Raw genomic sequence first — 25,935 nt, forward strand, 5'->3', positions numbered from 1 at the left:
TAGAGCTTAAAAAAAGGGAGGAAGACTGGGGAAGGAGACTAGATGAGCTGGAAAGGAAGATGGAAGAGAGGTTAGCAGCAGAATGCAGAAGGTGGAAGCAACAGGCCACAGAAGCAGAAATCAAGATAGAGAGATTAGAAGAGGAGCTGAGACATCTGAAACAGCACAGAGACAAAGATATTACAGAAGTAGCATCGGCAATGGCTACATCGAACACAGACAACAGGTCCGAAGGAAGCATGGAAACTAAACTGTATGCAGAGGTCCTGTCAAACCCACATGGGGCCAAAACAAAGACAGGGAGCACTCTAGGACAGAAAGAGAGGTTGGAAGACATCGAAGGAACTAGGACATGTGCAAGGACCTTACCAGATACCTGTGGGGGCCAGGAGCAGGTGAGCAGGAAGGATAAACCAAGAAGCATAGGGGCCATAACGAGGGAAGGGACTGAAGGAAGGAACACTCCACGGAAAGGAACTAAAACACATCAGAGGATGCAATGGGAGTCACAGTGGGAGGTGGAAAGGGAGAGATCCGTGTTTGTCTATGGGCTAGACGAAGCTAAAGGGGAAACTTATGATGAAAGAAAGCAGGAGGAGAAAAAAGCGATTGAAGACATCATGAAGGTGATAGGCGAGGGGGACATGACCCAGGTGGCAAATTTTCGGAGAATTGGGTGGTTCACAAAGAAAAGAAATCGGCCTCTCAAAGTAATTTTCAAGGCAGAGTCAACCTGAACCATGATCCTGCAGGAGAAAGCACGGCTGAGAGGCAAGCAGGAGTTCCGGAGTGTGTACCTCGACCGAGACAGAACACAGGACGAAAGGAAGACAATGAAAGAGAGAGTTCAAAAACGAAAGGAGAAATGGGAGGAAATGAAAAAGGAGAGCAGAATAACCCAGGATCAAATGGAAGGACAAGCGCACCCCCCAGAAACACCTGCAGAAGGACTCCAGCCACGACACCCCCAAGGCAACTGAACAATCCAAACCAACCATCACACACCGATCCCTCTGTTTCCACCCCCCGCACCACAGTTACAGTATTAGAACAGAAGTTGAAGGTTTGGTACACAGATTCAGATGGATTAACGAATAAACATGAGGAATGGCAAGAAAGAATCAATGAGAAGTCCCCAGACATCATAGCAGTTACAGAAACAAAACTCATGGAGACAATAACAGATGCAATCTTCCCACCAGGATACCAGATCATGAGGAAAGATAGAAGGGGCAGGGGGGGAGGTGGGGTTGCTCTGCTCGTAAAAAACAGATGGAAATTCGAGAAAATGGAAGGAATAGATGAGACGGGAGAAAGAGACTACATAGCAGGTACACTTCAGTCGGGGGAACACAAAGTGGTCATTGCAGTGATGTATAATCCACCACAGAACTGCAGGAGGCCAAGAGAGGAATATGAAGAGAGCAACAGAGCAATGGTGGACACACTTGCTGAGGTGGCAAGAAGAGCTCACTCCAGCAGAGCAAAGTTGCTGGTTATGGGGGATTTCAACCACAGGGAGATTGACTGGGAAAACCTGGAGCCACATGGGGGTCCCGAAACATGGAGAGCCAGGATGTTGGACGTGGTGCTGGAAAACCTCATGCACCAATATGTTAAGGACACTACCAGAGTGAGAGGGGAGGATGAACCAGCAAGATTGGACCTTGTGTTCACCCTGGGCAGCTCAGACATTGAGGACATCAAGTATGAGAGTCCCCTAGGAGCTAGCGACCACGTGGTTCTGTGCTTTGAATACATAGTAGAGCTGCAAGTGGAGAGAATAACAGGAGTAGAATGGGAAAAACCTGACTATAAAAGAGGGGACTACATAGGGTTGAAGAACTTCCTGCGGGAGGTCCAGTGGGACAGAGAACTGGCAGGAAAGCCAGTAAATGAAATGATGGAATATGTAGCAACAAAATGCAAGGAGGCAGTGGAAACGTTCATTCCTAAGGGCAACAGTAACAACGGGAAGACCAGAACAAGCCCCTGGTTCACCCGACGGTGTAAGGAGGCAAAAACAAAGTGCAATAGAGAATGGAAAAAGTACAGAAGGCAGAGAACACACGAAAATAGGGAGATCAGTCTCAGAGCCAGGAATGAGTACACACAGGTAAGGAGGGAGGCCCAGCGACAGTATGAAAATGACATAGCATCGAGAATCAAGACTGACCCGAAACTGTTGTATAGCCACATCAGGAGGAAGACAACAGTCAAAGACCAGGTGATCAGATTAAGGTCAGAAGGTGGAGAACTCACAAGAAATGATCAGGAGGTATGTGAGGAGCTGAACAGGAGATTTAAGGAAGTTTTTACAGTAGAGACAGGAAGGGCTGTGGGAAGACAGAACAGAAGGGAACATCAAGAGGGAATATACCAACAAGTGTTGGATGACATACGAACAACTGAGGAGGAGGTGAAGAAGCTCTTAAGTGACCTTGACACCTCAAAGGCGATGGGACCGGACATCTCCCCATGGGTCCTTAGAGAAGGAGCAGAGATGCTGTGTGTGCCTCTAACCACAATCTTCAACACATCCCTTGAAACTGGGCAACTACCTGAGAAATGGAAGACAGCTAATGTAGTCCCCATATTTAAGAAAGGAAACAGAAACGAGGCACTAAACTACAGACCTGTGTCTCTGACATGTATCGTGTGCAAAGTCATGGAGAAGATTATCAGGAGGAGAGTGGTCGAACACCTGGAAAGGAACAAGATTATAAATGAAAACCAGCATGGGTTCATGGAAGGCAAATCTTGTATCACAAACCTCCTGGAGTTTTATGACAAGGTAACAGAAGTAAGACACGAGAGAGAGGGTTGGGCAGATTGCGTTTTCCTAGACTGCAGGAAGGCCTTTGACACAGTTCCCCACAAGAGATTAGTGCAGAAGCTGGAGGATCAGGCACACGTAAAAGGAAGGGCACTGCAATGGATAAGGGAATACCTGACAGGGAGGCAGCAACGAGTCATGGTACGTGAAGAGGTATCACAGTGGGCGCCTGTTACGAGCGGGGTCCCACAGGGGTCAGTTCTAGGACCAGTGCTATTTTTGATATATGTGAACGACATGATGGAAGGAATAGACTCTGAAGTGTCCCTGTTCGCAGATGACGTGAAGTTGATGAGGAGAATTAAATCGGACGAGGATGAGGCAGGACTGCAAAGAGACCTGGAGAGGCTGGACATGTGGTCCAGTAACTGGCTTCTCGAATTCAATCCAGCCAAATGCAAAGTCATGAAGATTGGGGAGGGGCAAAGAAGACCGCAGACAGAGTATAGGCTAGGTGGACAAAGACTACAGACCTCACTCAGGGAGAAAGACCTTGGGGTGACCATAACACCGAGCACATCACCGGAGGCACACATCAACCAAATAACCGCTGCAGCATACGGGCGCCTGGCAAACCTGAGAATAACGTTCCGATACCTTAATAAGGAATCGTTCAAGACACTGTACACTTTGTATGTTAGGCCCATACTGGAGTATGCAGCACCAGTCTGGAACCCACACCTGGTCAAGCACGTCAAGAAGTTAGAGAAAGTACAAAGGTTTGCAACAAGGCTAGTCCCAGAGCTCAAGGGAATGTCGTACGAGGAAAGGTTAAGGGAAATCGGACTGACGACACTGGAGGACAGAAGGGTCAGGGGAGACATGATAACGACATACAAGATACTGCGGGGAATAGACAAGGTGGACAGAGATAGGTTGTTCCAGAGAGGGGACACAGGGACAAGGGGTCACAACTGGAAGCTGAAGACTCAGAAGAGTCACAGGGACGTTAGGAAGTATTTCTTCAGTCATAGAGTTGTCAGCAAGTGGAATAGCCTAGCAAGTGAAGTAGTGGAGGCAGGAACCATACATAGTTTTAAGAAGAGGTATGGCAAAGCTCAGGAAGCAGAGAGAGAGAGGATCCAGTAGCGATCAGTGAAGAGGCGGGGCCAGGAGCTGAGTCTCGACCCCTGCAACCACAATTAGGTGAGTACAATTATGTGAGTACACACACACATATATACACACACACATATACACACACACACACACACACACACACACACACACACACACACACACACACACACACACACACACACATACACACACACAAAACAAGCCCCAACATCTCATTACAGATCACAACATGCACACACAACACTAGCCAATCACATTTTTTTTCATTTACAACAACACAATCTTCCAATATAACCTTCACACACCAACCAACAACTCGAACAACTCACCAACATCACAACATGCACCCACAACACTTTTACATACTTTTCTCACAATTCACAATTCACAACTGATCACAACATATTACATTCTTTCACAATAACACTAACTTCCAATATAACCTTCACACACCAACATCACAATTTCTTTTTCACTCATATCCTCCAACAACAAACCGCAACAACTCTCAACACCAACATGTTACAACATTAATGCCCCAACAGTTTTTTCACTCATAATGTTCACAACACAGAGTTTCCATCTATATTTCCCCAACACCACAGCCAACACCTCAACTCTAAATGTCTGCAGGTATATTTCTGAGCCCAGATAATGATCACAGGTCATCCAAAGAAGAGCCTGAGGACATGAACTGACCTGCTCTCTCTAGTGCCACACCCCTTCTTCAAACGCACCATTATCACTAGTCAGTCATCATCAATATTGAACTAACACTGCCACATCCTCACCACCGCACCCATCAATATCAACATTATCACCATCAGCTTCATCAATAGTCAACATTAACTTCCATTATATCCTTCACACACCAACGACCAACATTTTTTCACTCATATGCTCCAACAACTTTTCATTTGTTTTAATACCCACGACATGTTACAACATTCAGGCACCACAACACATTTATAATCCCCCTCCCTCCTTTCATCAAATCACATCATTTCACACTACTTTTGGATACTTTCAAATTACTTATTGAGACATTCAAACTACTTGTGGATACTATCAAATAACATTTGAAGATTTCCAAATTACTTTTGGAGACTTTCAAATTACTTTTGGATACTTCCAAATTACTTTTGGAGACTTTCCATGTACATTTGTATACTTTTCTCAATATCTGTTAAGAAATGTTCTCATTCTTTATAACATCCACAAAAATCCCCAACTTTCACTTGGCACAACCCCACTCTCCATCTCCCCAACGCTTCCCCACATCCACCTCCCCTCCGCCCCTTACCCCATCTCCCCACAACTACCACCCCTCCCTGCACCATCTTCAATCATATTCACCGCACTTCATCTATTTTCTCTACTCCAACTCCTCAGTCACATCCCCCTTTCCATCTCACCCACACCTCTTTACCTCCACGGCTCCCACATCTCCCAGCACCCACCCTCATCCCTGCTCCATCTCCTCAAAACACTGTAGTCATGGCAACTAATCACCAAAACACAACTTGAACACCATCATGAACACTAATAACTAAACATGTTCACTTAAGACATATGAACACACACACAGGGTATATTTACGATAACTTTTTTTCTGCTAATTACGTCTACCACAAGTTAATTAAGTGCAGCATCACAGTACTGCGGTAAGGAATTACAATGATGGAGGTGGAGCTCGATCTTAAGGTAACACCTGAAATATTCGAAAAATCGAGGTAAATCTTGACCCTGGAGTTGGTGGTCGATCTTAGGGTAATCCCCAAAATTCAAAAAACTCACCAAAATTCGAAAAATCGAGGTAAAAGTTGATCCACGGAATTCGAGAGTAACTCAAAAAGTCGAAAATGTCGAGGAAAAAGAGGTGTGGGATCATGAAGGGGATTAAAACTCGATCCAAGAAGATGGCGCAGGGATGGAAGTGAGGGGGAAGCTTTGTTTACTCGAAGGAATTGGGGACCACAAAAAAAATGGAAAATTTTGGAAAAGTTGGCAACACTGAAGAAATAAATTAAATTTTGCTACACTGGAGAAATGATTTAAAATTTTGCAACATTTTCAAAAAATAAAAAAAAAAATGAAAAAAAAGTTGGCAACACTTCGGGAAAAATAAATAGAAAAAAAGATGGCAACACTACCTGAAAATTTGGCAACTCCCATTGGCCCCAACGGGGTAGCGGGCGGAGTTAGGAGGCGGAGCGAAAAAGAGTATACATGTATAAGAAAAATGGGGTCCCAAAAAAATGGGACAGAGCCCCCATTAAAAAAATGGGGGGGGGAGGGGGGAGGGAGGAGACCCACTCAAAATTTTGGAGGGGGGTGGAGCCCCCACTCAAAAAAGTGATCATTCTGAGACAAAACCCACTACTATTGTTGCAAGGGTGGAATCATAGCTCCTGGTCCTGCCTCCTCATTGGTCGCCACTAAGCCCATGCTCTTCCTCCTCCATGAGTTTTATCGTATCTCTTTGTGTGTGTGTGTGTACTCACCTAATTGGGGTTGCAGGGGTCGATTCACAGCTCCTGGCCTCTCCTCTTCACTGTGTGTGTGTATTCACATATTTGTACTCACCTGTTTGTAATTGCAGGGGTCGAGTCATAACTCCTGGCCATACTCTTCACTAGTAGATATTAGGTCCACCTATCTGCTCCAAGAGAATGACTGTACCTCTCCTTAAAGCAGTGTATGGATCCTGCATCCACTACATCACTCTCCACATTGTTCCACTTCCTGACAACTCTAAGGCTGAAGAAATACTTCCTAACATACCTATGGATCACCTGCCTCAATGAACACATTTATGCATGTAGGAACGATAACTTGAACAACGCCTGTGTACAACACCGAAATCCCACCAATCATCTCATGAAATTCAAGGTCACCCAACTAGTGATCAAAGAATCTAATTTCCGCAGACGCAAGTGTCTTGAATCTTCACTAATAGCTGTTTCTAATACAGTTAAACAAAACAACGGCAGCTTCACCATCTCTGAAGTCTTAGCAAGAATCCTCCTGAAAACAGTAAACCCTGCCATCACATAGTCTCTCCTGTTAATACTACACAGCACATTACCGAGAATGAACATTGAAACTGGCTGCCTCTATCCAGCCTCCAATAGAAATATTTGTCTAACCTATTTTTGTTTCCCAAGTAATAACTTTTATATCCTTTTACTCATGTGCGAGTTAATTGTTCTAACATATTGTATTACTACTACTACAACTTATATCACTACTACTACTACTACTAAAACCACTACTACTACTACCACTACTACTACTACTACCACTACTACTACTACCGCTAGTATTGCACCTCACTTTGAGCCTATATATACCCTCTGTGTCCATGTACTGTTTGTAACGGCTTGACAAAGCTCCTGGAGAGCGAAACGTTGCCATAATAAAAATGTCACATTAGTTGCATTTGGTATTGTATACTTTACATATTGTCTGTAATTCTACCAACGTTATTACAATCCTTTTGTGAGAGTTTTGCAGCTTTGACTCGCTAGGCTGTACGCCGTCTGCGGTCTACTTTGTCCTTCCTCAAGTTTCAAGACTTTGTAGTTTGTGGTTAAACTCCAGCCTCTTCAGATCCCCTTGTCGAATTACCTGATCGTCGTCTGCTTGTAGTCTCCTCATTAGTTTCACATCGTCAGCAAACAGGGAAACCACTTACTCTTTCACTTCTGTCATGTCATTCACTTATGCAACATCACCGACCTAGGAGTGACCCTTGTGGGACCCTACTCGACATACGATCCCTCTCTGACACTTCGTGACATCCTAGCACACGTTGATTCCTTACTGTCAAGTATTCCCTTATCCACTGCAGTGTCTTTTCCTTCTATTCCTGTCAGCTCCTTTACCTTTACAACCAATCTCTTGTGTGGTTTTGTACGTGTGTGTGTGTACTCACTCACCCAACTGTACTCACCTAATTGTGGTTGCAGGGGTCGATTCATAGCTGTGTGTGTGTGTGTGTGTGTGTGTGTGTGTGTGTGTGTGTGTGTGTGTGTGTGTGTGTGTGTGTGTGTGTGTGTGTGTGTGTGTGTGTGTGTGTGTGTGTGTCTGTGTGTGTGTGTGTGTGTGTGCGTCTGTGTGTCTGTGTCAGCGCGCAAATATGAGGATCTGCCTCAGTAACTGGCGAGCACTTGACAACAGAGGAGCCTTTTTTGCTGAGGACATTTTCAGTCGCAGCAATGTTCCCGTAAGTTAAATCGAACTTCTTTATAAGTATAGAGTGCATGAATGACCGAGGTCAAATAGAAATGGTTTACTGTTGTTATTCAGTGGGTAAGAATCATTGTACTGATTATGAGAATAAATGTCTTGTGGGTGAGAATCATGTACAGATAATGAGAATCATTTTACAGTGGGTAAGAATCAAGGAAGCTCACTGTTTCAGAAGTAGTGGTTCCCGTTGTATAGATGCTCATTGGTTTTATCTCACTAGAGCTCAGACTTCGTTCTTTAACATGGGGATATGACGAAGTACGTAGTTGTATTTGTATTTAGTTTTGAAAATGTAGAAAATCGGTATTATTAATTAATTATAATTGGAATGAATTACATTGTGAGTATTTACATTTGATTTTTTCTAACATTTACTTCAAATACACTTCTGTATTATTAATCCCTATTTCCTTAGTTAGTAACACTGTCTTAAAACAGGCTGTCTGTTGTTCAAGTATGTGTCAGAACGAGACTTTCAGTACAAGACATTCTGCTATATTTAAAAAAATCTACAACTGTAGCTACACTTCTAGGAAACATTTATCTGAGCTGCCATGAAGTGAATAAATTTATATTTTGTTCCTCCAAACTGTTCTGGAACTTCACTAGTCCAAGTCTTGGCATTAAATACTGGTAGTTGGTACTTATTTTTTTGTATTTGTTTACAAGCCAGAAGATACAATTTCCAACAGTTCAAACACCAGCTGCTGAAACTTCATAGTGTCTTCAAAATCTTCTCGGTCCATCCCCTAATATCCTATTGTTTAGTAACGTCAGTTTAAGACATTTAAAACGTAGGAATGTAACAAATATTGTACCGTAAAAGCAGGTGAAATCCCGCAGCCAACATCAAACCAAAATTCTCACTAAAACGAACAATGAAGACTGTAATGAATTCACACTTTTGCAGCAAATAACAAAAACGAACATAATAAAAAATACCAGTGAAATATTTTCACGAATGAAGAGAATCTGGTGCAGAACATAATAGCAAAAATTAAGTTTTTCGTTAGGCTCTTAAAGGAGATGGATCCATTACTAAGATAACAAAGAAAAAAGTCATTGTACGATACTGTGATCAATGAAGAATTAATAGGGCAAAATTTTAAGAATCGAAATGAGGCTTTCATGTACGAGATTCAAAACTCTGCACTAATTTCTGAAGTAACCCTAAGTTTACTCGATTTCAAAGAAGTCATTGATAGCTTGCCCAACTACTCAACTCCAGACCTTTATTCATGGAACTTTCAGCCCCAGAAAATTTAGGAAAAAAAAAAGTCACCTGATATAAAAATTATATAAATGATTCTGAACTCCGGAGTCATCCACAGACTTTAAAAACAGTAGCTATAACCCAATTTTACAATGGTTGTATTAAAACCATTCCAAAAACTATTAACTAATATCACTGATGTTCAATATTTTCAAAGTTTTGTAAAGAATTTTACAGAGCAAGATTGTTAAACTTATTGGATCACAAAAACTGCACAACCCAGGACCACATAGGTTGCCTCTCACAATTACCAGACCATTATAACACTCATGGATATACAGCAAGACTGACAACATGGCAAATGTAGTGGACTCAAATTTTGTAAATGCCTCGGTTAAGTGGGACCATAATGTAGTAGCGCACAAAATGTGTGCAAAAGAAACAACTGGAAAAGTGAGGAGACGAATAATTATTTTCCTAAAAACACAACTCGAAACGTAATTGTGAACAGAGTAAATTCCGTGGTTGTCATGGTGAAAAGTTTTGTTCCATAAGGAACAATGCTCTTCACAATTATCTTTCTCATTTATACATCTGACTTAAATAATAGCATCATATTATTCTTTGCTGACGATATTAGAATCTGTATTTGATAGTATTTATTGAGGATACAGAAAACCTGTAAACCGGTTTAATCGAAGTCTTCCAGTGAGCAACTGACAACACTTCGATGTTCAATGAAGAAAAATTTCGGTTACTATGCTACTGAAAAATTTAGGAAATGGAGACTGGAGGAAAGTATTAAGCAAACTCTAGTCATTTGTTAAGAAGAAGTTTAATATGAAAAACGTACGGGTGATGATGTCAGAAAGTCTAATATTCAACTATCACAATAATATCATCATAGCTGCAAGGAAATTAAAGGCCGAACATCTAAAACATTTACAACAAGAGATGATGATACTCATTAAGTCACTTGTTTTCTCTAGACAGGCAAAAATCCAGATCTGCAGAATACACCTCGCAAGTTCAGTTAAACGTCTGACATAATGGGAATGCCTTAATTTACTCTAACTGTAGTATTAGACACAGGCAAAAACACGTCGTAATCAAGAACTGCATAATTCTGGGAGGATTGGTTCCAAACCTGCACAACAAAAACACTCCCTACGAAAGCTAGAGGCTAATCAGGTGGTGCAAAATTTCTCAATGAGAACCAAGAGCACAATCATTAAACTGAAAGATAAATTAGTAAGTCCAAGGGAACCTAGACCCAACGTCAGACCTCAGACCGTGGAACATATATTGGACTGCGGGAAACTATCAGTAGGAGAATGGATGATCAGGTCATTAATCATAGACCATGTTCTGGCCTGGAGTAGAGTACATAGGTATGCTATCAATTACTTCTTTGAAATTGAGTGACATTAGGGTTACTAAAGCTAGATCCAAGATAAGTATGGACGCTTAGCCGAAGCTAAGCGATGTTTCCTATACCCCCGGGCACCAAGCTCGTTTTGAAAGTTATTTCATCGAATCCTCCCACATGCAGTGGACATCGAAAGAGATTTGAAATGCTTGAGAATTCGCAAACGGACGAAATTATTTACAAACATTGTCTCTACGTCCACAGCATGACTCGATACTTATCTTGGGTCTAGCTCCGAGGTAAAGTACTATGGACTCGGATACAGAGTTGGCAGGTTCGAGTCCTGCTGTGGACGTAGAGACAATGTTTGTAAATAATTTCGTCCGTTTGCGAATTCTTAAGTATTTCAAATCTCTTTCGTTGCCCACTGCATGTGGGAGGATTCGATGAAATAACTTTCAAAATGAACTTGGTGCCCGGGGGTATAGGAAACATCGCTTAGCTTCGGCTAAGCGTCCATACTTATCTTGGATCTAGCTCTAGTAACCCTAATGTCACTCAGTTTCAAAGAAGTAATTGATAGCAAACCTATGTACTCTACTCCAGGCCAAAGTATATGTATGGAAACCTTCATATAAAATAAAATGCAAATGTAAAACAAATGTAAATTTTAATTATAAGCATAAATTAAACCTCGCGACTCACGAAATCGTAATGACATGATTGCAAACAAACCATACTACGGGTGGGATTTGAACCCGAGGTCAGAGAGTCTCAAAACTCCACACCGTCGCGTTAGCCACTGGACCAGCTAGCCACAATAAAATTCGTTCAATTAGGTATATTTCTACACCATAGGAAGGTTAGCATAGGCACAACTGTGACCACAAATGCAAGTTTTTACAGACGAATCTCCAGCTAGCGTGGCCGTGACGAACTCTAGCTCAAGTCCCCTCAATGCCGTCAACATGACTCACGAAATCGTAATGACACAGTTGTGCCTATGCTAACCTTCCTTTGGTGTAGAAATATACCTAGTTGGACGAATCTTATTGTGGCTAGCTGGTCCAGTGGCTAACGCGACGGTCTGGAATATTGAGACTCTCTGACCGCGGATTCAAATCCCGCCCGTGGTATGGTTTAAATTAAACCTCATTATGGGTACATAGGTACATCACCATAATTTTTAGGTAATATGCTGGAAATTACATTAACAAATAATAGTCACCATCAGAGGTTAAATGATCAACCCCCTGCGACACTGTGCCAGAACATGGTCTATGATTAATGACCTGATCATCCATTCTCCTACTGATAGTTTCCCGCAGTCCAATATATGTTCCACGGTCTGAGGTCTGACGTTAGGTCTAGGTTCCCTTGGACTTACTAATTTATCTTTTAGTTTAATGATTGTGCTCTTGGTTCTCATTGAGAAATTTTGCACCACCTGATTAGCCTCTAGCTTTCGTAAGGAGTGTTTTTGTTGTGCAGGTTTGGAACCAATCTTCCCAGAATTATGCAGTTCTTGATTATGACGTGTTTTTGCCTATGTGTCTAGTACTACAGTTAGAGTAATTTAAGGCATTCCAATTATGTCAGACGTTTAACTGAACTTGCAAGGTGTATTCTGCAGATTATTCGCCTCTCAAGCACTGGTGTGAGAGGATGCTCGCTTTGACTGCTACACCTGCCCCCTGGTGGTTTTCTTTGGCAGTGCATCGACAAAATGGCGGAGGGAGGGGTATGCCGTGTGAACACTGTCTGCATAGAACTGGCCAGAGGCACGCTTAGCACTGCAACGATGAACGTCCTATTACCAAACATCAGAGACGTCTACGGTGTACCAACAGAGGAATTATACGGTGTGGCGCTGAATGGAATGCCAAGAATCTTCGTCAAACTGAATCGTGCCAGTTTGTATGACAGGCTCGTTGAAGAATTCCAGAAGAGGATAACTGTCAACTTGGCAGTGGACGTCATCATGCACGATGTATCCAAATATTACACATGGGTTAAGGTGCGTAATGTGCCTTTCGAGGCAACTGTGTATGGGCTGAAGGAGGCTCTTAGTAGCTATGGACGGGTGCATTCGGCGACGATGGGAGTCTGGAAGGATGGGCCGTATGAGGGGCTCCCTGAGAGATCCTATACTCTCAAGATGTCGTTGCCACGGCCGATCCCGTCATATGTAACGTTGGTGGGACACAGAACGCAAGTTTTTGTGCATTACGATGGTCAGCGGCGTACGTGTCGCCTCTGTTGCTCTTATGATCATATGGCGGCACAGTGTCCTAGGCGACAATCGTCCAGAGGGCCGGAAGCGTCGGCAGTGGAGCAACGATTGTGTGATCTGGGGCCCGAGCGGGACGGGGGAGCTGACTTGTAGAGTGGTCGCTGGAGCGAGGAGGTAGACCGTGAGGAACAGTCGGCTGACAGGTGTGTAACGCTCCCTGAGCGTTCAGAGGATGTGGACGAGTTGCCAGGTGAGCAGGGATGTCAGGATAGGGCACCCCAGGAGCGCTTCATGGACTAGGTACTCCAGGAGTTTTTGGGAACGGCTGTGACTGGTGTCTTCAGTGCAGATGAGGAAGTCACTACGGTCCCATCGCCTGGGGAGGGGAACCCCAGTGCAGGTACCTTGCAACAGGTGGTGCAAGTGGAAGTTCATCAGGAGCAAGGCCAGGATGTGGATATGAGTGTCAGTGGCGGCTCCAGAAAGAGACCGGCTGGAACGGTAGAGGTAGAGGAGGTTCTCACGCCAGGCCAGCGCCCAGGGAAAAAGGCGTGGGCGGCAGAGTTGAAGGAAGTACTGGCTGGCCCAGTGACCCAAGAGCTACACAGTAGACGGGCACGGGAGAGTGATGGTGATCAGGTAAAGACCTGTGAGGCGCCTGGGCGCCGAACGGGGAAAGTCGCCATGAGTACACCACAGCGGCATAGAGGAAAGCCGCCACTTATATATCTTTCACGAGTGTTACTCTTAACGTGAATGATCTCCAGTCGGAGATCTAGCGAGTGTGGCTGGTTTGGTTTTTGCGCAGGTACCGGGTTGATGTGTGTTTTACACAGGAACATAATTTTCGGTATTGATGTGATTTGAGGTTGGACGGTTACAAAATGTATGTTAGTTCTGCCAGGCAGTTAAAAGGGGGAGTTGCAATAGTCATCAGGGACACCAGCCCCTTGTGCGTCACGGGTTGGGAGAAGGGGGGAGGAGGGTAGTAATAGTAGATGGGGTCTGGGGTGAGAGGCGCGTTTGTCTTACAGGTGTGTATATGCCAGCGTCGGGTAACGTAAGGGTTAAAGCAGATTTTGTGAGGGAGGACTTGTTTTTTTTACGGGCTTTGCCGGCGGTCACGATCATCGGTGGGGATTGGAACTGTGTGATTCGTGAAAGGGATGTGGAACCAAGGGGGGCGGGGTGTGTCCTGAAGGTTCTGCGAGACTCATTGCAAGATGTTGGTGTTGTGGACGTAGTGGGGAAGGGGTCGTTTAGCGCCTGAGCATACTTTTGTCAGGCGATAATATGCAGCGCGACTAGCCAGGATTTACGTAATGCGGGGTATAGGGGTAAGGGACTTGCAAACGGTTGATGTAGGTTTCTCAGATCACAGAGGGGTAATAGCTGACTTGCAGTGGGAGGGAGTGGTCAGAGTTCATGCTGGTTATTGGAAGTTGAACGTAGGATTGCTTAGGGGTGAGGAAGGGGGTGTAGGGTTCAAAGAATGGTGGGTTAGGGTCACTGAGGGTAGGGATAGGGTACTGTAGCTCATTGACTGGTGGGAGTTGAAAGCAAAGCCTTGTATTGCGACCTATTTCCGAGGCAGGGGGAATCAGGCAGGGTGTTTTTGAATCATGACGAACATTTTAAGTCATTGTGTGCGCTACATATTGTTAGTTGTACAAGTTAGGTATAATATATGCGTGTGCTTAGTGTATATGTAGGAAAGCATATATGTGAAAGGTGGATAGGATATAAGGGATGGGACATGACTACAGTCAGTGGCACGAGTATTTATTGTGGTACTGCTATGTATTTGGTATTGTATTTTACCTGTTAGAACTGTTGGTGTCTTGGCGACAGTGAGCTATGTTTAGCACAATGTATGCACTGTAAAATGTGTTTTGATACAACATTTAACATGTTAGGATAGCAGCTGGTATTTGTCACTACTGTAGAGTTGTTACTGTCACTAATATAATATGTTCTTAGGTTTAAATTGGTCAGGTTGCTTTATAAGTTAAATAAACAATGGTGAAATGTTGTACATTTGGGGGACTGGGGTAATGGGGGGGGGGGGGTTCGTTATACTGCTTGCATTTTTGCGGCATGTAATTTTACTGTGTGTGTACATTGGATTTTGTAGATGGGAAGGGGTAAGGGGATTCTGTATTTTGTCTTACTCGCACATTTATATTTTGTTGCAATGGAATTATGTATCATGGCAGTATTCACCTATCAGCTGCATAAGTGTATATATTTGACATTACTGCATGGCGCAGTGTTTCCATAATGATGGCTTTATATTGTCTGTCGATGATCTGATTCTGTATACTTTTGTTTAGTTAATATATTGTATGTTTTTAAATAAAATATAAAAAAAAAAATTAAGGCATGCCCATTATGTCAGACGTTTAACTGAACTTGCGAGGTGTATTCTGCAGATCTGGATTTTTGCCTGTCTAGAGAAAACAAGTGACTTAATGAGTATCATCATCTCTTGTTTTAAATGTTTTAGATGTTCGGCCTTTAATTTCCTTGCAGCTATGATGATATTATTGTGATAGTTGAATATTAGACTTTCTGACATCATCACCCGTACGTTTTTCATATTAAACTTCCTCTTAACAAACGACTAGAGTTTGCTTAATACTTTCCTCCAGTCTCCATTTCCTAAATTTTTCAGTAGCATAGTAACCGAAATTTTTCTTCATTGAACTTAGAAGTGTTGTCAGTGGCTCACTGGAAGGCTTCGATTAAACCGCTTTACAGGTTTTCTGTATCCTCAATAAATACTATCAAATACAGATTCTAATATCGTCAGAAAAGAATAATATGATGCTATTATTTATGTCAGATGTATAAATGAGAAAGATAATTGTGAAGAGCATTGTTCCTTATGGAACAAAACTTTTCACCATGACAATCACGGAATTCACTCTGTTCACAATTACGTTTCGAGTTGTGTTTTTAGAAAGATAAATATTCGTCTCCTCACTTTTCCAGTTGTTTCTTTTGCACACATTTTGTGCGCTACTACATTATGGTCCCACTTAACCAAGGCATTTACAAAATTTGAGTCCACTACATTTGCATGTTGTCAGTCTTGCTGTATATCCATGAGTGTTATAATGGTCTGGTAATTGTGAGAGGCAACCTACGTGGTCCTGGGTTGTGCAGTTTTTGTGATCCAATAAGTTTAACAATCTTGCTCTGTAAAATTCTTTACAAAATTTTGAAGATATTGAACATCAGTGTTATTAGTTAATAGTTGTTGGAATAGTTTTAATACAACCATTGTAAAGTTGGGTTATAGCTATTGTTTTTAACGTCTGTGAATGACTCCGGAGTTCAGAATCATTTATATAATTTTTATATCACGTGACCGTTTTTTTTTTTTTTCCTAAATTTTCTGGGGCTGAAAGTTCCATGATGCACGATGTTTTCCCATACCCCGAGACACGAGGCTTGTTTCAAAGTTTTTTCATCAAATCCTGCCACATGCAGTGGACAACAAAAGAGATTTGAAATGTTTAACAGTTCGCAAACAGGCGACATTATTTACAAACATTGTTTACGTATGCAGCAGAGTTTTTTTTATATATTTTATCTAAAACTTCTTGTACAAATATACATAGGTAGGTACATATATTTACATTGGTGATGAACAAGAAAACAACAATGTGCCTACACAATCTACTGAAAAGCTGCATCATACGTTATGATTATTTTTTGTTTTCATACTTTATTAAAATCATACATAAAACTCTCCAACAGATACAAACTTATATTACAGTTCAAATTCACTATGACGTGATTGATATCACTTTAAATTATGCAGGAAAAACCTCTTATACAAACACCTAAACTACCATTTTCAACATAATCTGCTGTTCCTATGAACACCAGTAGCAAATTCCTTTCAACTTTACCTACCAACGATATACACGACTAACGACTAACGTTACATAATCCCACGTTACAAAGGTTCCTCTCATGAACCACACCACCTAACTGACCTTTTATAGGCACATATCCTTTACTTAAAACATACTATTTTACAATAACAAACCAACCCTCTATGAGTCTATAGGTACTGAACTCCGAATACAGTAACACTGATTGCAACCACAATGTATATATCTATATACAGACAGTTACATATATAAATACATATACCTATATATACTTACATCTTCATGAATTCACATATGAAATATCTAAGGTGATTAATCTAACATGAACCATTGACAGAAAAAATAGTTATAAGCAAATTGCAAAATTTTCAATAATATCATTTATGGAATTTATATGTTAGGAATTACCAAACTGTCTATTTTGAAAATTTAATAAAAGACTTGCTGGAGGTTTATACATGACAAATACAACCTGATGAATTATACACAGAACGTTTATCAGTTATATAAATAAATCAGTAACACAACTATCACTTGTAATCTTGAAAAAATGGCGATACAGCCAAGACGTTGAAAAACACACTTATGTACACACACACGTGAACAGATACACATTACCGCCCAGTGTAAACGGAACCACATGTAGGTTACATATACTGCAAACCAAAATTTCAAACTTCAATGTGATACAGCCCACACATATTCACAATACATGCTGCCTTCCCCCCGAACTCAAATGCCTCTGAACCCCAACTAAACCCCGTTGCCCCATTCTCCCCACCCCATCAGCAGCCCAGTACCCTCCAGGCATGGGCTCCAATGTGGTCATAATGCTAACAAACCCCGGACACTAATTCTCATATAATCCCCAGCGTACTGACATACAACAGTTTATTCCCACACATAGTTCTATGAAACTTCACCGCCAGGATAAGACGTCGTACTTCCATATCTCCTCATCCCTCACGAAAAGCCCACACGATAAAAATATAATCAACCGCGTACACCACAGCTCTCGCTGCTGTATCAGTAACCCCACTTAAGTCTAAACGCCCTCAATATTGAAACATTCCGACTACCTGTCACCAAAATTAACACACGGGCGAGCCATCGCCTCAATCACTCAAAACAGTCAAAGACGTACACTACATGAAGTGCAGTCTCATCTACCCCACAAACTTTATAGGCTCCATCCTCCTATACAATAACGACACTAACAGGCAAAACTGCATGTAAAAACTTATACATAACCTTTCTTTCCCGCAGAGGGATGCGTAATTTCGCAAATGTATTCCAGATACTCTTCCAGTTATACAAAGGATATATAGAAACTACAGGAGTCCTTATATCTACCATCAACACATTATACAAAACCCTAATCTTAATTTGTCCCTGCTCCCTCACCGACATCATTATCCATCATTACCTTCAACAGCCACGGCCTCGAAAATCTATCCCCCGAAAAGCCCTAATTAACACAGCATAAACACGCTCAAGACATCCATCTTTGAATGGCCGTACAAGCGGTACTGCCCTTTTAACATAAACACACTATACACGTTTTCGAAGATCAAATAGACCTCAAACCTTCCCTTTTTACTGGCAACGTGATGACTTCCCTCCACAACAATTCACACTTGGATGACCACAAGAACTTAAAAATCCTACTCTGAATCCTTCGTATCACCACGGAAGTTAAAGGGTACACGGCAGCTACATAACATACCTTACTGTACAGGAGTGTATTTACAGTAACGGCTCTCTGCACAAGTGTTAAATGATAAGGCCGGAGTCCTTGTAATTGAGTAACAATGCTATTCTCAGCTCTTTCCGAATTTGTCACCCTCGCCTCCTTTCTGTCACCCGCATACACAATACCACACATCTTTAAAAATAGGAATTACTTTAGCCATCTTCCACATATCAGACACTACACCTGTTTGAAGAGAAATACAAAAAATATTAGTCAATGGTTCACAAAGTTCCATTTTACACTCTTTAAGAACCCTTGAAAAAGTTCATCAGGGCCCTGGGATTTATTTTGCTTTAACCGGTCTATTTGTTTGATAACCAATTCGGTAGCGACTGTGATCTTGCATAATTTATCATCATCAGGCCCACTATAAAAATTAATTACTGGGATATTGTTAGTGTCTTCCTGAGTGAAAACCGAGAGAAAATAATTAAGAATAGAGCACATTTCATTCTCCTTGTCAGTGAGATGCCCAGAGTTATTTTTAAGGGGACCTATATTATCTCTAACTTTTGTTCTATAAACCTGGAAAAAACTTTTTGGGTTAGTTTTCGAATCCCTAGCAACTTTAATTCCATAGTCCCGTTTAGCTTTTCTTATTCCCTTTTTAATTAACGTCCCTCTTAATGTCAATATACTGATTCATAAGATGACCCTCACCTCTTTTGATGCGCCTATAAATTCCTTTTTGCTGTCCTAAAAGATATCTGAGCCTATTATTCATCCAATTGGGGTCATTTCTATTCGATCTAATTTACTTATATGGGATAAATGTCCTTTGGGCAGCACGTATTGTGTTAAGAAAGCTGGCATACTGATAGCTCTCTTCTTTACCCCAGTCCACAGATGATAAGTGTTTAATAACCATGTCCCTCGTGACAGTAATACAGAAATATTAGTTAATTTGAATTCATCAGAAACTAAATAATTGTTAATTACTGGAATCTCATTTACATCTTCCTGTGTAAAAACTGACAAAAAATAGTCATTAAATAAGGAACACATTTCCAGTTCATTATCCGTCAGCTGTCCATTCCCAATTTTCAGAGGTCCTACTTTTTCCTTCACCTTCGTCCTATACACTTGAAAGAACCCCTTTGGATTAGTCTTTGATTCATTAGCAACTCTAATTTCATAGTCACGTTTAGCCTTCCTAATTCCTTTTTTTACTTCTCTTTTAAGCTGAAAATATTGGTCAGTAAGGTTAACCTCTCCTCTTCTGATGCGCCTATAAATTCCCCTTTTCTCCCCTAATAGATGCTTTAGCCTCCTGTTATTCCATTTGGGATCGTTATTATCAGACCTAATTTCTCTCCGGGGAATGTATATACTCTGAGCACGGTGTACATTATTAAGAAAACAATCATAAATGCAGATCTCTTCATAATCATAAGTATGATCACCGTCAATAAAATCATTAGCTAGATAACCCCAATCGAGATTTGACAGGTGTTCCCTAAGTCCATTGTAATCGGCAGAACGAAAATCTGGGATTTTTACCGTATTATCATTATTCTTGTATTCCCAGTTAATACTGAAAGTGATGGATTTGTGATCACTTGTGCCAAGCTCTTCAGTGATCTCCAGATTATTTACAAGCGTTTCCTTATTTGACAAGACTAGATCTAGCAAATTATTACCCCTGGTAGGCTCTGTTACACACTGCTTCAGAAAACAGTCCTGAACTGTTTCCATAAAGTCACTGGATTCTAGATTACCGGTCAAAGAATTCCAGTCAATTTGACTAAAGTTAAAATCCCCTACTATCACTATGTTATTGTGTCTAGAAGCCCTAACAATTTCGTCCCAAAGAAGTCTCCCTCTATCGTGATCCAAGCCTGGAGGTCGGTATATTACACCTAGAATTAGTTTTTCTTGACCCTCTACAAACTCTACCCAAAGAGATTCTGTTACTGTTCCATCTATTTTCATACCTGTTTTTATGCAACAGTTAATATTTTCTCAAACATATAATGCAACTCCTCCCCCTTTCCCATCACATCTATCCACATGGAAGAGCTTAAACCCTTGAATATTACACTCAGCAATCATATCCCGACTTTTTAAATCATACCAGGTTTCAGTTAATGAAATGACATCAAAGTTCCCAGCACATGCTACCAAACGTAGTTCATTAATCGTATTTCTTGCACTTCTACTGTTAGCATAAAATACCATCATATGTTTCTTTTTCTGCACATTTTTCCTATTCATCTTTGTTTTTACACAATTTCTGAAATTATCATTACTCAGAATTACTCAATGACAGTTACTATTAAGATTCTTAATATCAGAGCATAATAAGTCAATATATCCATACTCATTATTAATCATTTCTAAACCCATACCTCTAACTAATCCTAGTTTAAAGTCCTAACAATCCCCTCAACTGAGCTAGCAAGAAAACTCACACCTGCCCTGGATAAGTGAACCCCATCCCTGGCATACATGTCATTTCGGCCATAGAAGTTGTCCCAGCTGTCAATGAATGGTACTGCATTATCTTTAAAGTGTTTATCCAGCCAACAATTAATACCAATTGCTCTGGACAACCATTCATTTCCATCACCCCTTCTTGGCAAAATGCCACATATAACAGGGCGCCCCCCCTTCTTCCTAATTATGTCTATTGCTGTCCTGAACCTTTTAACTAAGTCCTCACTTCTACACTTGCCTACATCATTGCCTCCAACACTGAGGCAGATAATAGGATTGATCCCATTACCGTTCATGTTGTTGTCAAGCCGGCTAACAATATCCTCCATCCCAGCCCCAGGAAAGCAAACCCTCTGTCTCCTACTCCTGTCCTTCAAGCAGAACGCCCTATCCGTGTACCTAACCTGGCTATCACCAACAACAACAATATTCTTACCTTTCTCGGTGTCGTTCGTCGTGACGTTTCCAGTAGTCGACTCACATTCGTCGGGTAGCACAGAGAATGCATTAGATGTTTCCAAAGCAGTCTCTTTCTTCTTCATCGTTTCTACCTTTCCGTTCGTTTTCTTGATCGTCAACTTCGTTCCAAGCTGTCCAGCCACTGACCATGTTCCCTTCTTGACCTGAGGACTCAAAACAGGAGGACTGCTAAGAATCCTCTTGTTTTCCTCAGTCAATCGCCGTATCTCCATCTTCGCTACTCTCAATTCTTCCTTAAGCTGCTGGTAAAGTTGCTCGATGGAGGGCATCTTGGTTCAGTCCACGGAGAGCACACAAAACACTTCTTCACAGAGTTAAGTACAGGTCGCCACTTTAGAAGATCTTACTCAACCGACACCTCCCTAATTAATCTGATGGATTACCTGAGAACTGAAATGTCAAAGGGGAACCTCATAGGTATGGTAACCTTAGACCTGCAAAAGGCCTTCGATACTGTCAACCACAATATATTATATAAGAAACTTCAAGCTATCGGTATAGGTTCTGTAGACTGGTTTAAGTCCTGCCTTAGCAACAGGAGACAAATTGTCAAAATCAACAAAACGGAATCAGAACCCCTGCCGATAGCATGTGGAGTTCCCCAAGATAGTATTCTGGGTCCCTTATTATTCTTATGTTATGTCAATGACATGCCTATCAGTGTCAAGTGCAAACTCCTACTGTATGCAGTACTCTGTTAGTGACAGGTAAAGACTCACAAGATATAGTTAATGTTTTAACACTGGAACTGGAGTCCTTCAGCAAATGGTTAGTAGACAACAAACTATCATTACACCTCGGGAAAACTGAAGCCATTCTCTTTGGCACGAAACATAAACTGAGAAGGGTAAATAATTTTAATGTCCAGTGTAATGGGGAGCCCATCACTTTGGTTTCATCAGTAAAATATCTGGGAATCCCCTTTGACCCATGCACGTCAGGAGAATTGATAGGGAACAGTGTAGTAAAGAAAGCGAATGCCAGACTGAAGTTCCTGTATAGACAAGCACAGTTTCTACCTACTGAGGCTCGCAGGACCCTATGTCTAGCCCTTATACAGTACCATATGGATTACGCTTGCTCTCCATGGTACTCTGCGTTGACAAAAAAAAAAAACTGAAAGATAGACTACAAATCACCCAGAACAAAATCGTAAGATTCATCCTGGGGCTGGGACCAAGAGAACATGTAGGCCAGGATGAATTACAGCAGTTGGATATGCTGAATGTTGAAGACAGAGTAAAACAACTGAAGCTAAGTCATGTTTATAAAATTGCTCACAAACAGTGTCCAGAATATCTTGCTGTCAATTTTGTCAAGGTTGGGAACCAAAGCAATCGTAGTACGTTTTTTTTTATATATTTTATTTAAAACAATGAAAATACAAGGTGGTATAAATATATTAAAAGGTACAAGAAACAGATTAATACACAAGAAACCAAAATGACCCTAAACACGTAATGTCCACACCATACATTACTGTGGTCTTACACTCTCTCACGCAACATTCGACATCAATTATCATACAAAAGTATTATTGCCGATAGTGACTTAAAATTTTGTCACTCCCCCCCACACACACCAAAAGAAACATCCTGAAATTATCATTAAGCAAGAAATATATTTAATAAGTCTTACAATCACTGGTGATACAGGAGCACCAAATCATAAACCATAACGAATAACGTATTATTGACATATTAGAAGACATGACATACCTAAACACAGTGACACCTCAACCAGGTGGAATAAATACATTGCAAAAGATTAATATCACATAGAACATTGAAACAATGAAGTTCAACAGAGCTCAAAGGCTACCTATGTGTTAGGTAAGACACATATGCGACAGTTAGGTATCTTTATTGTGAAACGTTTCGCCTACACAGTAGGCTTTTTCAGTCAAGTACAGAAAAGTTGATAGAAGCAGAAGATACTTGAAGACGATGTAATCAGTCCATCACCCTTAAAGTTTTGAGGTGGTCAGTCCCTCAGTCTGGAGAAGAGCATTGTTCCATAGTATGAAACAATGTGGAGAAGAAGTGACAGGATGGAGCTTTTTATAGCGCCAAGAGGTGAGACGTAGGCCACTAGGAGAGGTAAGAACTCAGATGTTGAGAAGGCAGGTCCCTCTCAAATCCAGCCTCTCTCACTGGTGGAAGTTGTCGAAGTTGATTGCAGGTCTGTACCAAGATACCCTTGTGTTGCAGTGTCTGACAGATTGAACATTAAAATGGTATAAAATACCGACAGGTTGTTAGGTAAGACATATGCAACAGTTAGGTATCTTTATTGTGAAACGTTTCGCCTACACAGTAGGCTTCTTCAGTCAAGTACAGAAAAGTTGATAGAAGCAGAAGATACTTGAAGACGATGTAATCAGTCCATCACCCTTAAAGTTTTGAGGTGGTCAGTCCCTCAGTCTGGAGAAGAGCATTGTTCCATAGTATGAAACAATGTGGAGAAGAAGTGACATAATGGAGCTTTTTATAGCGCCAAGAGGTGAGACGTAGGCCAATAGGAGAGGTAAGAACTCAGATGTTGAGAAGGCAGGTCCCTCTCAAATCCAGCCTCTCTCACTGGTGGAAGTTGTCGAAGTTGATTGCAGGTCTGTACCAAGATACCCTTGTGTTGCAGTGTCTGACAGATTGAACATTAAAATGGTATAAAATGCCGACAGGTTGTTAGGTAAGACACATATGCGACAGTTAGGTATCTTTATTGTGAAACGTTTCGCCTACACAGTAGGCTTCTTCAGTCAAGCCTCCAAGTTACATCGTTTTACCGGTCAGCAACGTTGCCACAAATGTTTCAAAAATTTTTGACAGAAAACTGGCTAAAATATCTACCAACTGTTCAACTACTATTAGGAACCTGATACAAAAACCCAAGCATGATTCTGGCACAAGTGCAGGAATCTACACTATACCATGTGGGGGGTGTGACAAAGTATATGTAGGGGAAACAGCCAGAACTCTGGACATTAGAATAGCAGAACACAAAAATGCTTGCAGAAATGATGACCGCAAAAACGCATGTGTTCAACATAGAGACGATGTTGGACACCTCATGAAATTCAATGAAGCTAAACTAGTTATTAAAGAAGACGACTTAAGACGGAGAAAATGCATTGAAGCCGCACTAATTTCTGTCAGTATCACTATAAAGCAAAAGTCCGGTAGTTACAGTATTTCAAAATTATTAAGCAAGAGGATATTACCCATCCTGGGAACTGGTGTTACTTGATGCCAGCAGGTCCCTCTCTACCTCACCTCCTTAGTTCCATTACTACTACTACTACTACTACTACCACCTCTACCCACGCTTCACCTCACCTGACTCCCACCACTATATATATGTGTGTTTTCTTAGTTTTCTCTGTATTAGGACTGAAGAAGCCACTCGTGGCGAAACGTTTCCTTTAATAAATGTCCTGAACTGTACATAAGTGTCTTTTTCCACATCTTGTCGGTATCACCATACTATTTCCTCAAGTACAGAAAAGTTGATAGAAGCAGAAGATACTTGAAGACGATGTAATCAGTCCATCACCCTTAAAGTTTTGAGGTGGTCAGTCCCTCAGTCTGGAGAAGAGCATTGTTCCATAGTATGAAACAATGTGGAGAAGAAGTGACAGGATGGAGCTTTTTATAGCGCCAAGAGGTGAGACGTAGGCCACTAGGAGAGATAAGAACTCAGATGTTGAGAAGGCAGGTCCCTCTCAAATCCAGCCTCTCTCACTGGTCGAAGTTGATTGCAGGTCTGTACCAAGATACCCTTGTGTTGCAGTGTCTGACAGATTGAACATTAAAATGGTATAAAATACCGACAGGTTGTTAGGTAAGACACATATGCGACAGTTAGGTATCTTTATTGTGAAACGTTTCGCCTACACAGTAGGCTTCTTCAGTCAAGTACAGAAAAGTTGATAGAAGCAGAAGATACTTGAAGACGATGTAATCAGTCCATCACCCTTAAAGTTTTGAGGTGGTCAGTCCCTCAGTCTGGAGAAGAGCATTGTTCCATAGTATGAAACAATGTGGAGAAGAAGTGACAGGATGGAGCTTTTTATAGCGCCAAGAGGTGAGACGTAGGCCACTAGGAGAGGTAAGAACTCAGATGTTGAGAAGGCAGGTCCCTCTCAAATCCAGCCTCTCTCACTGGTGGAAGTTGTCGAAGTTGATTGCAGGTCTGTACCAAGATACCCTTGTGTTGCAGTGTCTGACAGATTGAACATTAAAATGGTATAAAATACCGACAGGTTGTTAGGTAAGACACATATGCGACAGTTAGGTATCTTTATTGTGAAACGTTTCGCCTACACAGTAGGCTTCTTCAGTCAAGTACAGAAAAGTTGATAGAAGCAGAAGATACTT

The 25,935-nt window shown here is 41.5% G+C and overlaps 1 protein-coding gene across 1 annotated transcript in view; it reads left to right on the top strand.

The window, feature by feature from the left end:
• Positions 1-8,085: 8,085 nt before the first annotated feature.
• The window catches only part of LOC138850988 (cytochrome P450 3A41-like), a 133,392-nt gene continuing 115,542 nt past the window's right edge, over positions 8,086-25,935 (top strand). The window contains exon 1 of the mRNA XM_070087085.1: positions 8,086-8,144. Coding sequence (XP_069943186.1) covers positions 8,137-8,144 — 8 coding nt within the window. The 5' untranslated portion in view covers positions 8,086-8,136. The remainder of the gene's footprint in view (positions 8,145-25,935) is intronic.

The sequence above is a fragment of the Cherax quadricarinatus genome, chromosome 20 (genome assembly GCF_038502225.1).
Source record: "Cherax quadricarinatus isolate ZL_2023a chromosome 20, ASM3850222v1, whole genome shotgun sequence".
Taxonomy (NCBI): domain Eukaryota; kingdom Metazoa; phylum Arthropoda; class Malacostraca; order Decapoda; family Parastacidae; genus Cherax; species Cherax quadricarinatus.